Raw genomic sequence first — 16,904 nt, forward strand, 5'->3', positions numbered from 1 at the left:
TTCCCTATTGGTCGAAAAAAGGACCGTGTCGACCAATCAAAAAATGATATGGCAACGTGGCATCTAGTTGTTAAGAAACGGGGGAAGTTTTAGGAGTGACGGCGGTGTTCTGAGATGTGAGAGATTTGAGACGTTTAGCGCAAATCTTGTGTAGTTAGTGTGTAGTTAGTGTGTAGTTAGTGTGTAGTGTAGTCAATAGTTTTGTTGTGTGTGTCAGAACAATGAGGCGGCTGCTGAATGTTACAGGTGTTACAGCAGTGATACATCTCCTGCTGTCAGGCCTGCAGGTATCAGGCTGTTGTTCTCCTTTATCTCATAGTGGACAGAAATTATTTTTGGAGTGGCACAAATAATTTGTGTGGCATCAGATTTGATGCAGAACAGCTGATTGTTCTGTAAATAGTTTGAAATGTTTATTAAAAATGCCTTGGCTACATTTAAAAAAAAAAAAAAAGCTGCAAAAAACTTTGTTGTTTGCCAAACTGAGTTACTTTTTTGAGGAGTAACTATATAATTAATTGCCCAACATTGGTCATTATATGCTGTATTTTGCAGACAGAGTTACAGACTCTCTCCCAGACCACAGACTCATAATACAAGTCAGAGCTTTATGGAAAAAAAAGAAAGTTGTGTTTTCGAAATTGGAGTTCAAGTTATTTTTACTTCCAATAGTGTTAACATCCTACACAGGTCAATGGCTAGATTCTTTTTACATGTTCATTGTAAGTGGGCTAAAGCAGTTAATTAAAAGTAGTCTAACATAAATGTAAATGCTGTAATTTGATTATTGTAATAAACCATGTAACTTGGATGGATTAGATGCTGGTGTGACCACAGTGCACATGTCTGATGTCGCTCACAGTGGTCCAAGGGACGCTCAGGGAGTTTGTGTGTTCGCTCAGACACATGAAAGATTTGAGGGAACATTGATCATGACCTTCTCCATCACCTGCTGGTTCCACTCCCTCAGCCTTCAGAATAGGAACAGACTGCAGCACACTGCATCAGTGTGCTCTAAAATCATTGGCCTGCCTGTCAGAACTCTGGCACAGGTTTTCAGCCAACAGGTCCTTAGACAGGCAGCCAAAATCATCAACGACCCCTCTCACATTCTTCACCCCACATTTCAATGGCTCCCCTCTGGGCAGTGGCGGTCCTAGCCTGTTTGACGCCCTGGGCGAACACTCCCTCTGGCGCCCGGTTTTCACTAACCCTACTAATTGATGTTATCTTGTTGTATCTCTGTTGTGGTCAGTGCTATCCTCTATGCTGTTGCATGCTGGGGCAGCAGGTTGAGGGTCACAGATGCCAACAGACTAAATTAACTGATCGAAAAGGCCAGTAATGTTATGGGGATGGAGCTGGACTCCATTAGGGTGGTGTCTGAGAGGCAGGTGTTGTCCAAGATAAAGACAATGTTGGATAATACCTCCCACCCACTCCATGACATGACGTGCCGGCTAGTCACAGAAGGACGTTCAGTGAGAGACTGAGATTACAAAAAAGCACCACTGACCGACACAGGAAATCATTCCTGCCTGTTGCCATCTCTCTGTACAACTCCTCCACCTAACACAGTGTGAACACTGCAATAGTTACAGCCTTTTTACACACACTCTTTTCTACTCTGGAATATTCTTGTCAATTTTCTTGATATTTATTTATAATCACCTCTGTTAATCCTTGATATTTATAACTGAGTGATCTGTATATATTAGTGCTATTTCTTAAATGTATAAAATCTGTAACATAATGTATTGTTTGGAGTTTAGTCTGTTACTGTTGCTATTTTTACCATTTCTTCTTGGAGCAACTGTAACCCACATAATTTCCTTAGGGATTAATGAAGTATTCTGATTCTGATTGTTTCAGGATGACCTGCCATTATCCAATGACACATCTGCTTACCTGTATCTTTTGCTCGTTTCTCCTCTTCTTTTCTCTTTTTTCTAAACTGAGCACCTGATGGCTTTGAACTTTTCTTGTCCATCTTCCATTGGTTTTAATTTTGCACTCCAGTATGAACACCCATCCCCCAACCCGAGGATCACCACAACATAACCTTAGTTCACAGATTGACTTTGTCTAGGGTTTATTTCTGGGATTTCGCACAACCCAGGAATCAAATCATGAATACATAATGGGCTTGGATTTACAACATTATGAATGAAATGTGCTCTATTTGGAAGCTCTATTTCTTAATCTTCTTATATTTATTGTTTGTTTACTTGCACTGCTGTAACTGGAGCCTCGTCGTCTCGTCTCTCTGTATACTGGACTGTATGTAGCGGAGATGACAATAAAGTTTACTTTGACTTCAGCAGCGCGCAGGCGCACCGAGGGCTCTCGCGCTCACTTTTCGCGTATAGAATTTTGAAAAAACATCGGTGCAAACTATAAGTCTGTATCATGATGTCTGGTGTTTTCGTGTTTGTTGGTTTGTTTTTATTTTGTTTTATTTTGCGAGTTGGTTATTAGATGCTGCTCCAGCCAACCAGAGACTCCCCCGCCGCCCCGCCCTCTCCTCCCTGTGCCGCAAGCAGCAGGCGCACCTCGCAAACGGAGGGCGCCCTTACTCCCAGCAAATGGGCGATAGAAAACCGATCGGTGTCTATACCATTCCCAATATTCGCTGGCATGACGTCGGGGCAGCATGAGTACGAGCAATTTTTTTTAATTATTTTTTTTTTTTGCCGATGCCCGTGATGCCGCGATGCCGCCCCCACCACGATGCCGCCTCGGGCAACCGCCCGTGTCGCCAGTATCAAAAACCGCTACTGCCTCTGGGCGACGCCACCTCTGCATTTCCTGCAGGGCTGAGAGGAGGAGAGCCACCTTTGTCCCCAAAGCCACTCTGCTTTTTTTTGTAATTAAAGTTTTTTATTAATTTGAACATTTAAGAAAAACATAACATAACAACCCAAAACAACAAAAACTGCACTCAGTGAAGAAAAAATAAATAAATAAATAAAATAAAATTATTGGTCTACATATGATGACAATGTGAGATACAGTCTGAATTAAGAATTAACTGTGTTTGCCACTCTGCTTTTTAACTCCAGCCGATAAGAACATTTCCCACACCCAGAAACATAAACTACACTCTTCTTATACTACTGACACTTTATTCACTTTTACTCACTTACAGTTATTTATCCACCTTTCAGTCACTTTAATTTTAAAACTGTGTAATTTTAAAACTGTATATTCTGTGTATTTATTATTTCATTGCCTGTTCTTATTGTTCTTATCTTCAACGTTATGCTGCTCGGCTGTTTGTTAATTGCCCCTCGGGGAAAAATAAAGTCTTCTGATTCTGATCATGTTACGATGATGATGATGATGATGATGATGGTACTGGTGCCGGTCTGTGTGTTTCTCCCGCCTCTAAAAGCAAACTTGTCCCCGGCAGAGACGAAGAGCTCCGGGCGGAAGGCCCGCTGCATTTGAACGGAGTCACGTGACTGTCGCACCGGTTGAAACCGACAGAAAGCCGCAGGAGGCTCGAGCTGCAGATCTGCGCGGACGAACGGATTAAACATCCAGCACAGAGTCCGACTCCCCGGCTGCACACCCCCCGGTATGTCCGCTGTTGTCTGCGTGCTGAAGACCCGCTGCTTCCTCCGGCAGCTCCTCCCCGGCCTGCCCGCCGCCATGCACAGAAGCTACAGCCTGGATGTCTCCGCTCCGCTCCTCCGGACGCAGGGCTACGTGGACGGCCGCTGGATCTCCGCTGCCTCGGTGTTCCCCGTCCTGGACCCGGCCACCGGACAGGAGATAGTCCGGGTATCGGACTGCGGCCCCGCGGAGGCCAAGCAGGCGGTGGACGCTGCGTACAAAGCGTTTCACTCCTGGAAGCAGTACACAGCCAAGGTAGGCTGCGCACTCACAGAACTCCACTTTAAAAACCGACGATTTAAAATTATTGTCGCATTTCCGCCCTGAAAATTAAACGAAACAACCCAACGCTGGCATCTTCCCGACTGACAGAAGCCAGGCTTTTATTCGGATATCATAAAATTCACCGGATACTACAATATGTGCAGGTTTCACTTTTTAAACGGGACTCTCTGCCCGTACTCAACGCAAAGCACTGGAACTCTTACGTAAGTGATCCACATTGACTGTCGGAGTTTCTTCAATGATCTTATTCACAGACGTCAGACTTTAATACGGCTAACACAGAAACCACCAGATTTAAGGATTTTCACACAAATTCAAAACTTTCTTTTATGGCCTTCTCCGCCCACCGTACTCCACTAAAAAACTATAAATGTACCTTCAATTATAAATATCGACTCAGTATTCTGTCAAACAGCTTTTGTAAACATTAAATGTTTGGAAATGTTTATTGGGTTAACTCATAATTACCAGGAATCAGTTTTTAGACTAAACCCAAACTTTAACGAGCGTCTTCCTGTTGCTGCGCCACTGCGAGCGGACAGGAGACAGACATGTGAGCCGAGATGAGCACCGTCCCTTAAACAGTCACAAAACACAAAGGCTGCAGTGAGGAGACACGGAGTTTCCCCGCTAACAGCACACTGTTCAAATATGTCGTAATTGTACAGAGTTTCGCGTGGACAGCAGGTGTGCTCCTGCAGCGTTGCGAGCATGTTTAATGCAGTTATCTGCTGTGAGGTTCTTGTTCTTAGAGACGTTAGCAGTGAGTGTGTGGATGCAGCTGAGCTCTGCTTGAACCGTAGGTTAAATGTTTAAACACTCGCAGCCTCACAGGTTAATGTTTCCCTCAGTGCAGAGACAAAGTCCGGCTTTGTTAAAGGTCAGCAGGCTGACTGAGCTCCACCTTCATACAGTCACCAACACAGGAGGTGACCCGCTGAAGGATGAACCAACGAGCAGGGACAGAAATCTGATCCATCAAAAAGAAAAAACTGCAGGAGCAAACTTAGGACTGGATGTGTCCTCACTCTGGTCCTTGACTTTAAACTTTTTCAGAGTATTTTCTCTGATAAAGTTTCTACTTTTTGCTGTAAATGAGAGAATTGTTTGTTTCTTTTGATGAAACTAAAGTTCTCTCTTTGCGTCTCCATCAATATGAGTGAAGCATGGTGGCGGGGGACAGGTGTGAACGGTTAAATTTGATAATGAAGGCGTGCAAGTGACCCGTGCTGTGCTCTGATTGGTTGTCCTGCAGGAGAGGAGCGTCCTGCTGAGGAAATGGTTCGAGCTGCTGCTGCTGCACAAAGACGAGCTCGCCCAGCTGATCACGTTTGAATGTGTGAGTATGAAACATGAACTCACCTGTAGGACACCTGAACATGCAGTACATGTCAGCAACGAGTGAGTACTTGTACTGTAGTACTTTTCAAATAAATACTGCTTTAAAATGTTTGTTTTACTGAAATAAGAAAACATCAAGTTTTTGTAAAAGTGATTATTGTAACAAACTCTTCATCCTGCTGTGTGTCTGTGTGTCTGTGTGTGCGTATCTCTGTGTGTGCGTCTGTGTGTGTCTGTGTGTGTGTGCATCTGTGTCTGTGTGTGTGCGCATCTGTGTCTGTGTGTCTCTATGTCTGTGTGTGTGTGTGTGTGTGTGTGCGTATCTCTGTGTGTGCGTCTGTGTGTGTATCTCTGTGTGTGTATCTCTGTGTGTGCGCATCTGTGTCTGTGTGTGTGCGCATCTGTGTCTGTGTGTGTGCGCATCTGTGTCTGTGTGTCTCTATGTCTGTCTGTGCGTGTGTGTGTGTGTGCGTCTGTGTGTGTGTGTTGCAGGGTAAACCGATGCGTGAGTCTCTCGGGGAGATCTCGTACTCCGCCTCCTTCCTCGAGTGGTTTTCTGAGGAGGCGCGGCGAGTTTACGGTGACATCGTGCCGTCTCCAGCCAAAGACAGAAAGCTCCTCCTCCTGAAGCAGCCGGTGGGCGTGGCCTCCATCATCACACCGGTGAGCAGCCCATGACATGCGTTTAAGGGCCAGTGGTGGCCTTCAGGGCAATGAATACATCACATGACGTCCTGCAAAGAATTTAAATGCGCTGTTGTTCATTTCCAGTGGAACTTCCCCAGCGCCATGATCACCAGGAAGGTCGGCGCCGCGCTGGCCGCCGGCTGCACGGTGGTGGTTAAACCAGCTGAGGACACGCCGCTATCGGCTCTCGCACTGGCAGAGGTGAGTACGTCAAACATCTGGATAGGTGTCGGCACTTTGTTTCCTCGTGTTACACAGATCGTTGACTCACTTCCTGTGTTTTGGCGTGGGTTTTTTTTCCCCTCAGCTGGCGGAGCAGGCGGGGATCCCGGCAGGGGTGTTCAATGTGGTTCCGTGCTCCAGAGAGTCGACGCCCTCGGTCGGGCGGGTCCTCTGCACCGACCCTCTGGTGGCTAAAATCTCCTTCACTGGATCCACGGCGACCGGGAAGGTCAGAGCTGAGCGCCGCCTGCCTATTTAAGGAAGCGTTTCACTAAAAAGCAGAAACGCTTCCTTAAATAAAACTTTGGTTTCAGGTGTTGCTGAAAATGGCCGCTGACACTGTGAAGAAGGTATCTATGGAACTGGGTGGCCACGCCCCCTTCATTGTGTTTGACAGCGCAGACCTTGACAAAGCGGTGGGCGGAGCCATGGCATCCAAGTTCAGGAACTCGGGCCAGGTGAGGGTATCTCCTGCTGACCTGTTCCACAGGTGAACGCCGACGTTGTGCACGCTAACGCTTCTTCTTCCTGCAGACGTGCGTGTGCTCGAACCGGTTTCTGGTCCAGAGTGCCGTCTACGATCGCTTCGTGGAAAAGTTGGGGGAGCGATGGATGCCGAGCTGCGTCTGGGTCACGGCTCGGAGCCCGACACCACGCAGGGGCCGCTCATCAACGCCCGCGCCGCAGAGAAGGTAAACGCCGTTTCCACGTTAATGCCAACAATAAATGACTGAAGTTTATTTAAAGACCACACCCGCACGCCGCTGAACGCCGTCTCTCCCCGTCAGGTGCTCCATCAGATTTCGGACGCCGTCTCCCGCGGGGCGAAGGTGGTGAAAGGTGGGAAGCGCCTCGACGGCTCATTCATGGAGCCGACTCTGCTGGCCGACGTCACCGCCGACATGCTGTGCACGAAGGAGGAAACCTTTGGGCCGCTCGTGCCCGTCATCAGGCAAGTCCAGACGGGTGATCGAGATTAAACCCGACTCAAAGACGGGATTTGTTGATCTGCGGGTTTAATCCCGGCTTGACGCAGATTCTCGTTTATTATGAAGCCGTCTGAGCTCACCTGTGTCTGATCTGCAGGTTTAACACGGAGGAGGAGGCTCTGGCTGTTGCTAACGCGACCAGCGTCGGGCTGGCAGGTGAGTCCACCTGCGTGCAGCTGATTGGTTCCTACACTGCAGATCGCGGGCTGTTCATGCAGCGTCACAGACATGTCGGTTTCTGAGAGCTGTAAATTAGCCTCATTATGCTTTTTCCCGCCCCGTATGGACAAACGAGGAGGGGCATGTTTGCAGTTAGTTTAGCGACGTCTCTCTGGACTCCGGCTCGGCCGACTGTAACGTCTGACACCATAGAAGAAAGGTTCACGCGGCGGCGCCTTGTAGCTCTGACCTTCTCCTTTGTTCTCAGGTTACTTCTACTCGCAGGACGTGAGGCAGATCTGGCGGGTGGCGGAGGCGTTGGAGTTGGGGATCGTCGGCGTCAATGAGGGGCTGGTGTCCACGCCAGAGGCCACGTTTGGCGGGGTGAAGGAATCCGGCCTGGGCCGTGAGGGCTCCAAGTACGGCATCGACGAGTACCTGGAAGTGAAGTACGTGTGCTTTGGAGGCCTCAAACCATGAGGAGGAAGAGGAGGCGGTACAAGAGCTGTGACTCAGTGGAGGTGGTCGGATTCTTTTATTAACACGTGATAACTCCTTCAATAAAGTTTGAATTCATGCAGGATCAAAAACGTTGTTTGTAAATCACATTTTGAATCAGCTGTCGCTCCTCGCTTCTCTTTACTCCTTATGCTCACACAGTCGGCATCAGCGCAAAGCTTTTCTGATTGGCTGCTTATGCTTGTCATATTACACGATGGTTCCGCCCACCAAAACTAAACATGAAACATCAAAGTTACATGAAAAGCACAAAAGTTCAACATTTACAATGTATTTCAGCCTCGCCGTCAGAGCGCCGGCCTCGCTGCAGCACACGAACCATAAACGCGCGTTGGTCAGTCGCTCGCCACACGGGTGTTTAAACTTATCTGAACCCATCTCTCAGACTGGTGCTGAACTGCCTAAACTCATACCAGTAGGAGGCGCTAATCAGTGTTTTTAATCTGCCCTGCTCTGCTGTGATTGGCTGGTTTTGCTATCAGTGTTAAGGGATTGTAAACTGAAGGGGAGGGGCTAACAAACCGCCACATTGGACCACTGAAAATTAACGAATAAATGCGATCAAACTTATTTTTTTTTAAACTAATTTTCTGCTTCACTCACGACGCAGCGAGTGTCCATAAAGCTTCACTCACATGAATCCTCCTGAGTCGGAATAATTTATTCATTCCTAAAGAAATTATGTACGTGATGCGCGACACGCCTGATTCTTTGGAAACGAAGCCGACAGAGCGACAGCCGGGCGCCGCACGGAGCCATGAAAACATGAATGGGTACAAACCTGTCGACTCGGCTACATGTGAAACGTTAGCATTTTAATGAAATCTGTAGCAGTTTAATAACTGGATGTTTGTCTCTGTAACTTTAGCGGATGTGGTCAAAGTTCATGTGTACATTTTGTATTTGGGACTAAATTAAAGACGAGTTTGTGATACTTCGAGCTGTGTTGGTGTTTTTATGTCGGCTCACAACCTTCATCACAGTTTCACTTTAAAAACTGTCTGATTCACACGCTGCTTCTCGTTAACCAACAAACATTGAAGTTGAACCTGGCGGATGGCGTCTGTGAGGCGGGCTCAGATGAACCATGACTCTGCCGTGTTTCCTAGCGAGCGCTCTGTTAGCTAACGAGCTCACAGCTGTGAATCGGACGCCTGGCAGTGGTGTGATGCGATGCCTGACATGTCCCGCCCTCTCGCTCTTCCTGTTATCTGTCCGAGCAGACGCGCGTCCGTCCTCCGGGTCTAGAGTTCCTCGCGTCCTTTGAAATGGGACACGTTAGAATTCTCTGGAATTCTGGGTAATGTGGTCTCTCATACATGTCCCAGAATGCACCATTCAACGTCTGCGAGAGATCGGCCGTCCCGTCATCCGAAGGCGTCGCCGTTGCGGGCGGCCATGGCGCTGATGCGGTTCCTGCTGCGGACCGGCCGGTCGCGGCTGAAGATGGTGTCCTGGTCGCTGTCCAGCTCCGACTCGGACATCATGAGGCTGGAGTTGTGCTCCGTGCTGCGGTGCTTGATACCTGCACAGGGGAAAGGTCAGTGGGGGTCACCGGTGTAAGTCTCAGTTACTGAATAAAGATGGAGGACGACCTCCCGCCGCTCCGGGGAAACATCTGCTCCAAAGAACACCAGGACATTCCCAGGAACGTGGGAACAGTCAGGTGCTTTAAAAGAAGGAGGCGGCTTCGTTTCGGTTCATGAAGACGACTCGCCTTTTACCTGAGGTCCCGAGGCTCGCTGAGCTGAACTCAGTCACATGACCCAAGGTGGAATCCTTTAGGCGAACGCATAGGTCACCTGGGAAAGGACGAAAGCAGTGAACCACACCCTGGTCATGTGACAGCTACAGAGTGAATCAGCGACCCCGCAGGACCGCCTCCAAGGTGACGGCTACCTGAGCCGCCGTCAGGTTTGAGAACCGAAGATGAAACGACTTCATGAACCAACAAGAATGCCGCCGCAGCCCGACCTGGACGATCTCCGCAGGTGGATTGTGGGGATGTGACTCACTGAATTTGGGGCGGAGCTCCACCCTCTCCTGCTCGTCCATGTTGTCCAGGATGGTGTATTTGGTTTTCTTCCTCGCTTTGGTCTGTCGTCTCCTGAAAGCAGCAGAGACGAGTTCACACACAGAAACACACCCGGGATCAGTCTATCACCTGCAGCGGCGTCCTCACCTCTTACAGCAGCAGATGAACGCCCAGCCGAGCGACAGGATGAGGACGACGAGCACGAAGCTGGTCAGGATGACGTACAGGACCCTCCACTCTGTCAGAGGAGCACAGCCAATAGGGTCAGCGGCTTGTGTGGAACTGTGCTGTGCTGTGTGATGCGTACAGGTACATTTACAGGTGTGCACACAGGCTTCGCTGCTCGTTTGGAGGCCAGCTTTGATTCACATCGATTTTAGTTTGAATAAAAAGTGCTCTCTCTCTCTCTCAGTGCACTCAGAGACCAGTTTACCATCACATCTCTGTTTTCTGCATTATTCTCTGCTCATCACGCCGCAGCCTGCTGCTGTGCTCAGTGCTGTCGGCCTCTGACGGCAAAGCCTCATCTCTGCTGTTCAAACTGAAGACATTGAGACTTAAACGATTGCTCAGCTGTGTCTGTAATCAAACTGTGACTCTGCTTCACTTCAGCAGCATCAGGTCATGTTCACATGTTGATTCATGGTTTGCTTCAGTTTTTGATCGACTGCAGAATATTTTGAAGGTTCTCTGCTATAAAAAGCCAGAACAGGAAAATCTGCTTCCTGTTTTATCCTCAGTTACTTTGACACAAAGACGTCTGCTGTGATGCTCACACCTCTGATGGAGTCTCACAGTGTCAGCTTGGTTTTATAGATATAAAGTATGGATATGTGCTGATAAATGATCAGAGTTATAATATTTCAGACTGAGTGTGAAATGGCTTCTAACCTCAGTGAGATTTAGTTTCTCTTGTAAGTAAATTAGTTATTTAATTAATTTACTTTTTCTTTTATTTGGCTTTCATTTATATCTTATGTGATTATATAGTTCCAATGTGCAGCAGTTTGTGTCAGCTGTGGTTATTTTAAAGTGCTTTATAAATAAAGGTGATGATGCAGCGTTTCAGCTACAGCCTACACACATCATCAACAACAACAAGACACAGTTCTTTCTGTTTTAAGCCGGCGAGGCGTGATTGGGGATGTCGCTCAGTTGCGTCCGCCCCGCAGCTGCATCACAGACCACGCCCCCCACAGCTCTGCAGTCAAAAACAGGCTGACTGCAGCCACTAAGAGTGAAAAGTATTATTTTTCATCTCTGTTCACAAGTTTCTGGATTTCTTTTTTTTATAAGACTGAACTTTATGTTTCCATGTTTGTCAACGTTCACGTTCTGTTGACGAATGAAGCAGTCGAGGGACAAACTTTACAAATTTGTTTGAAATGAAAGTTGTTTAAAACAAAAATGACTGAAGGATTCGTTGTGAATGAGTTTGTTATTTAAATAAAGTTTTCTGTCGTTTCTTGCTGCCATGTGAGGAATGATGTAAAATGTGGAGAACTGCTGTGACTGAAGACTACAAATCAGACTTTACCACAGTTGCTCTCTCCGTCGCCGAGGTAACGACGAATCAGGTTCTCGGTCCAGAAGGGGTCGCAGGCGCACTGCTTGGTGATTGGATCGCACTGACCACGCCCGGAACAGCTGAGCAGACACACTGAGGGGAAAAACGAGCATGTTAAACCCAGGCAAACGCCCCGCCCCTCTCTGAGTGCACAGGTGTTACAGGTGAGCCGTGCCCCGGCTGGACTCACAGACGGTGTCCACCCTCAGGACTCTGAACAGCAGGTAGTCGCTCTTCTCGAAGAGCAGCTGGCTGCGCAGCACGCCGACCAATCGGGAGGCGGAGAGGGGTCCCGAGGCGCCGCGCACGGAGAACCGCAACACGGTGCTACAAGCAGAGAAATCATGACAGGTTAACGCGAGCCAGCGCGTGGAGCAGCGGGTCTGCGGCGCATGCCGGTACCTGATGTGGGAGTGTCCCTGCAGCGCTCGCACCTGGACGTCGCTGTCGAGGACGGGGATCAGAGCGGCGAGCTGTCGGACCACCGTGTCCCTCTGAGCCACGCTCACCTGAGACACCGACACCAGCATCTCCAGCTCCACCTGCTCGCCGCCGCCGGGCTCTGCGGGCACACGGGAGGACACGTCTGCGTCGGCACAAGCCCGGGTAAAACAAAACGAAACGTACGGCGAGCTTTCAGCCTCACCTGGTCGCACCTCCACGGTGGCCGTGGCGGAGCCGGAGCGCCCCTGCGCGTTGGTCACCTTCAGCTGGAACAGGTAGGTGCCTTCGACCAGGTTAGCGAGGTAGAGCGAGGGCTGAGTATCGGAGCCGTACAGGACGTCCTGGAACCAGCAAAGGTCAAAGGTCACTCCGTCACACACACACAGTGTTTCCCCCAGTGCGAGGTCGATCAGCCGTCACTGATTTAAAGTTTAATCACTGCAGTAAAATTAAGGAGATGATTCCGACCAATGGTCACAAACCTGCGCTCGTTAATAAAGTTTGACTTGAAGCGTCACACTCATTCTTACGTAAACCACCACAGCGCCGGTCGGTACTGACCCCGGCAGCAGGACTCTGGCTGTCTCGGGTCCACAGGAAGTGGACCGCGGTCTGATCGGCGTTGGTCACCGAGCCTCTGAGGACCAGAGAGTTGTTGGGCAGAGTGAGCGAGTGGCTGCCGCTGGCGTGGGCGACCGGAAGAAGACTACTGGCTGCAGGAGGAAGCAGACGACCTTAGATTAGCCCGTTTGTGATTTAAACTGACAGGAAGAGCTCTGCCTTCCCTGAATAACACCGAGGCGCTCACCTTCCAGGACTCGGACGGTGAGCGAGGCACTGTCTGTCGCCCCCTCCTGGTCAGAGACAGTCAGTCTGAAGGTGTAGCGCCCCGCCCGAACCCCTGAGGCTGTGGCGACAGGCTGATCCGCGTCATCCAGCCTCAGACCGGGAGGCCCGCTGGAGGAAAAACACGAAACCCGACTGAACAAATTTGATCTTTCAGTCACAGAAATATGAGAAAAGCCTCCAGACCCACCTGACCGCCTCCCAGCGGTAGCTGACGATGCCGCGGTCGTCACTGCTGCCGCTGCCGTTGAGCAACAAGCTGCTCACCGGGAGAGACAGGCTCCTGTCGGGGCCCACGACAGCCACTGGACCACGGTTTGACCCTCCAACGTGTGACACCGACGCTGAAGCTGGAAAAGGTTTAAAGAGACGGCGTGAAATCGGTGTGAAGACACAGAAAACAATAAACCTGTTTAATTTACCTGCTGACTCAGTCGCCGCCGTCGTGGTGGTGGCTGCTGACAAGGTGGAGGTGGTGAGGTCAGAGGTCACAGTCAGGTGGGTGGTGGAAGGTGGAGTTCCGGCTACAGACTGAAGCACCTTCACAGTGTCTGTGCGAGAAACTAAGGTTAAATGTCGCATCTGTTCTGCATTTCTTACACAAACAAAAGCACCTCCTCAGTGTTTAGGCATTACAGAGCCAAACATGAAAATGAGGAGACAAACACACCGAGAATGAACACACTGAACAGCTTTATCATCTTTTTTTTTTATTAAAATGTGTTTTATTATTTTGAAATCAAGCATCTAGGAAGACTGCTCTGGACCAGACAGTCCTGAATTTTATTATAAGGGACTGCCAACCCCTTAGTATTGTGGAGAGTGTGAGGATCCTTTAACGTACTGGGGGAAAAGGAAGACATCCGAACCTTTCCCACCTGGCTTTACAGTTTGTGTGCCCCAGCTTCATCTATACCTCTGAGTTTTCCAAAACTGGGGAAATGGTGTCAAAAAAACGCAATAGACTGAATGCAAAAATATTGGATAAACTTATTTTTCTGAATAGAAATGTATAATAAACTGTGAGTCAGTTACATTTAAATGGGTAATGTTACATTCACAATACCTTCATTTTAATTTTCACTTAATGTCATTCACAATAAATGACTCTCGGCCATTTGACCTTAGAACTGAAGAAGCTTCTCGGATGAGAGGTGAAACGTCTTCAAGCAACTTAAAGAAGTCCAGACGCTTTTCTTTGCAAACTCCTTTGTCATTCACAATATATTTTAAAGATGTCTACAATATTTGAACTGTAAAAGATATAAAATGATTCCATGGAAAGTACAATACCTTACAGTGTACAAGTATGACGAGGTCAGTGAATCAGTGTCTGTTGTGAGTCTCAAGTAAGTTGTCTGCAATGATATTTAAGGTCCAGCAGGTGTCAGTATGGAGCAAAACAGCAATGGATACAGTTTGGGGAATGTGCTGAAACGCCTCACGAGGCCTCATCTACCCATCACTACTATCTACAGTGACCAGCAGGAGGCGACTCCTCTGGCTGACACGTGACCTCAATAACCTGTTTTTCCTTTAAAATTACTAAATCAAAATATCAAAAAAAGATCAAATGTTGATTTAAACAAACATTTTTTTAGTCATAAACTCACCTGACGTGGGTCTGCTGGTGGGTTCAGGAGCAGCTGGAGCGGCGGGTTTCACCGTGATCGCTTCTACGGGGTTTCCAAGATACACCAGCAGGGGTGGAGCTGCAGGTGGAGGATAAGTTACTGCTCCACCGGTCAGAGGGACAGGACCTCTGACGCTCTTCAGACATGTTTGCTAAAGTTTATCTTTAAAACAACAAACTGGAGTGAACCTGCGACCTGACGGAGGTGTGACCTGATGGAGGTGTGCTGACCTGACCTGACCTGACGGAGGTGCTTACCTGGGTTTGCTGTGTTGCTGCTGAAGGTGTGGGCTGGAGCAGAGCTGGTCTCGGGTCTCAGGGGTGGAGAGGTGGAGCTGCTCTCCGTCTGCAGGGAGAACAATGACAGGCTGTAGTGTGGTCTCCATGGAGACAGCATATGAGCTCACGCTCTGAACTCACCGATTTCTGTGGCGCCACCTCCGTCTGTCTCCCGGCGCCACCCTCCTCTCCCCGGCTCACGTTCGGGGCCACGCTGCTCTCTGTTGGCCTCCTCTCTGGACCATCCTCAGCCTCCGATTGATTGAAGCTGCCCCCCCCCTTCAAAGGCGGCTGATTAGTCTCCCGTTCTGGGCTGGCTCCGCCCCTCTCCTCCTGGCTGCCCTCTGAGTACTCGACATCCAGCATCCCAGGGTCCGGGAAGCCCCGATGTGGTGCGTTGAACAGGGAGAGATCCTTCAGAGCCTCCAAGTCGCCGGGCGCCTCGGACGAGCGTGAGAGGGGCCTCCAGCGTCCGCTGTACGGCTCCCCCCTCACCAGGGACTGAAGCACCAGCGTCTGCGGGGACGGACGCCGCAGGAAGGCGAGGAGCGAGTCAGCACCAGGCGTCTGCCGGGGCTGGCAGTTCTCCCTCTGCTGGCAGCTCAGCACGTAGCAGCGGCCCTCGAACAGCCACGCCAGGTCGTAGCCGGGCAGGTCGCAGCACGCCGCCACACACTGCGGCAGGGACGCCACGCCGGGCACCCGCAGAATACCGCTGCTCTCGACCACGGGAGACACCACAGCCTCGGAGAAGGTCGCCCCCTGCCAGCACTGAGATGCCACTGCAGCTGCAAAAGAAACACGTTTACCTGATCCGAGTTCAATAATCAGGTTTAATAAGATGCACCTGCAGCCTGCAGGGGGCAGTATAAAGGCAGCTCAGCTTCACTGCATACCTCAGACAGGTTTACCATAAATGGGCTTTTTACAAGTCTGATCGTCTGAGGGGAAACGCCACAGAGCCTGCTGTAGTCGTCACTCTGTGTGTGTTTTTACTGCACACTTATAATTGATCCTTCCATCACCAGAATAAGATTACAGGCCGACAAGTTTAAAATTTCAGTTTAAATAAATGAATTACAACGTGTTAAACAGTCCTGGGTGTGACACGTTTTAATCCGTGCGGACATTTTTAACACGTCCACATTTGGAGGTTTCTAAATGTTTTTACCTTCCACCGCGTGGATCAGTAGCAGAAGCATGTTTTCCCACATGGTTGGTCCTTCAGCCTGAAACGATCAATCACAGCAAGTTAAAAATCCTCGCTGCTCCTCACACACCTGAAAACGAACCCGTCAGCAGTGACGTGGTCCTCCCTGCACGGTTTCAGCACCGTCACGGTGGACAGCGCCACCTGGAGCCCCGCCCAGCTGCACGAAGCCGCCACGCTGTCACTGAAAACAAACGCAGCTTCGCCCCGTGAAGCCAAAAAACCTGATTTGATTTTAAAATCTCCCCATAAAGCAAACACATGCGAGTTTAACAGGAGCTAAATGCACAAGAATCACATCCAGGCATCACTGTGGCTGTTCCACGCCGTTCAGAAAATTACTAGCTTATGTTCCATTATTTATAAGTATTCATATTCATAACAATTGAAGCACCCAGATTAGTCATTCTTTAATTCGGCAAAGGTTTCGGCCAGTAAACCCGAAACCTTGCGCTAAAAAATCTAAACTCTGTGAGGCCGTTTGAGGGAAACCTGACAAACAGGACGAGGCAGGAAAAAAAGCCTGATCACTTATAAACGAGGCGAATCGCAGCGCGTAGTGAAGAAAAACTGAATTTACGTTAGTCATCTGATTCTTTTTGTCAATACTGAATAGAAATCCCTAATTTTGATGATTTTTAAATGTAGTTCTGCATGATGAAGGCTAACAGCGCAGATTACGATGAGAATCCAACCTGCCGTCAAATGTCGCCGTTTGTAACATTTAACCGCTGCCAGACAAAAGCAGACGTCACAGTGTGCGCACGTTTCACCGATTACACCGTCCTCGCGCCGTTTGCGGGCTTTTATTATGGAACCCGCAAACGGCGCGCGGGTTATTATTAACCTGGATGTACCTGACTCCTGCCGGCGCTCCAGGCCTCCCAGCGGGCCTCCCAGCGGGCCTCTCCGCTCCTCACTGCTCCTCCCGGCCGGACCCCGTCAGTCCCGCGGGCCTCATACTGGACTCAGCGGTGGGGGTTCAACCTCAAAGATTTACCTGCTCACACTGTGCCGCTGAGAAAGCACGAGCGCCGTCGAGTCCGCGAAAATCATACGCATACACATCC

At 49.3% G+C, this 16,904-nt stretch overlaps 2 protein-coding genes across 3 annotated transcripts; one reads left to right on the forward strand and one right to left on the reverse strand.

The window, feature by feature from the left end:
• The first annotated feature begins 3,205 nt into the window (after positions 1-3,205).
• On the forward strand, positions 3,206-8,758 carry aldh5a1 (aldehyde dehydrogenase 5 family, member A1 (succinate-semialdehyde dehydrogenase)). The gene is given in 11 exon segments (XM_019364400.2): positions 3,206-3,873; positions 5,159-5,242; positions 5,737-5,907; positions 6,016-6,132; positions 6,239-6,382; positions 6,468-6,611; positions 6,688-6,757; positions 6,760-6,845; positions 6,942-7,105; positions 7,240-7,298; positions 7,570-8,758. Coding segments are annotated over 11 exon segments (1,542 nt in total). The 5' UTR covers positions 3,206-3,582; the 3' UTR covers positions 7,782-8,758.
• On the reverse strand, positions 7,824-16,901 carry kiaa0319 (KIAA0319 ortholog). 2 transcript variants are annotated; one of them, XM_019364396.2, is made up of 16 exons: positions 16,692-16,901; positions 15,796-15,853; positions 14,766-15,412; positions 14,604-14,691; positions 14,326-14,424; positions 13,135-13,275; positions 12,903-13,062; positions 12,675-12,823; positions 12,428-12,579; positions 12,069-12,207; positions 11,825-11,984; positions 11,613-11,749; positions 11,393-11,515; positions 10,003-10,093; positions 9,836-9,927; positions 7,824-9,345 (listed from the first exon to the last, which is right to left on the reverse strand). In XM_019364396.2, exons 2-16 carry the CDS (start codon positions 15,836-15,838, stop codon positions 9,188-9,190), a joined length of 2,379 nt encoding a protein of 792 aa, XP_019219941.1. In that variant the 5' UTR covers positions 15,839-15,853; positions 16,692-16,901; the 3' UTR covers positions 7,824-9,187. The 2 variants fall into 2 exon arrangements, with proteins under 2 accessions (XP_019219941.1, XP_005462472.1); XM_005462415.4 differs by having other exon boundaries at positions 13,135-13,263; positions 16,692-16,899.
• Positions 16,902-16,904: the final 3 nt, after the last annotated feature.

Source organism: Oreochromis niloticus, linkage group LG11 (genome assembly GCF_001858045.2).
Source record: "Oreochromis niloticus isolate F11D_XX linkage group LG11, O_niloticus_UMD_NMBU, whole genome shotgun sequence".
Lineage (NCBI taxonomy): Eukaryota > Metazoa > Chordata > Actinopteri > Cichliformes > Cichlidae > Oreochromis > Oreochromis niloticus.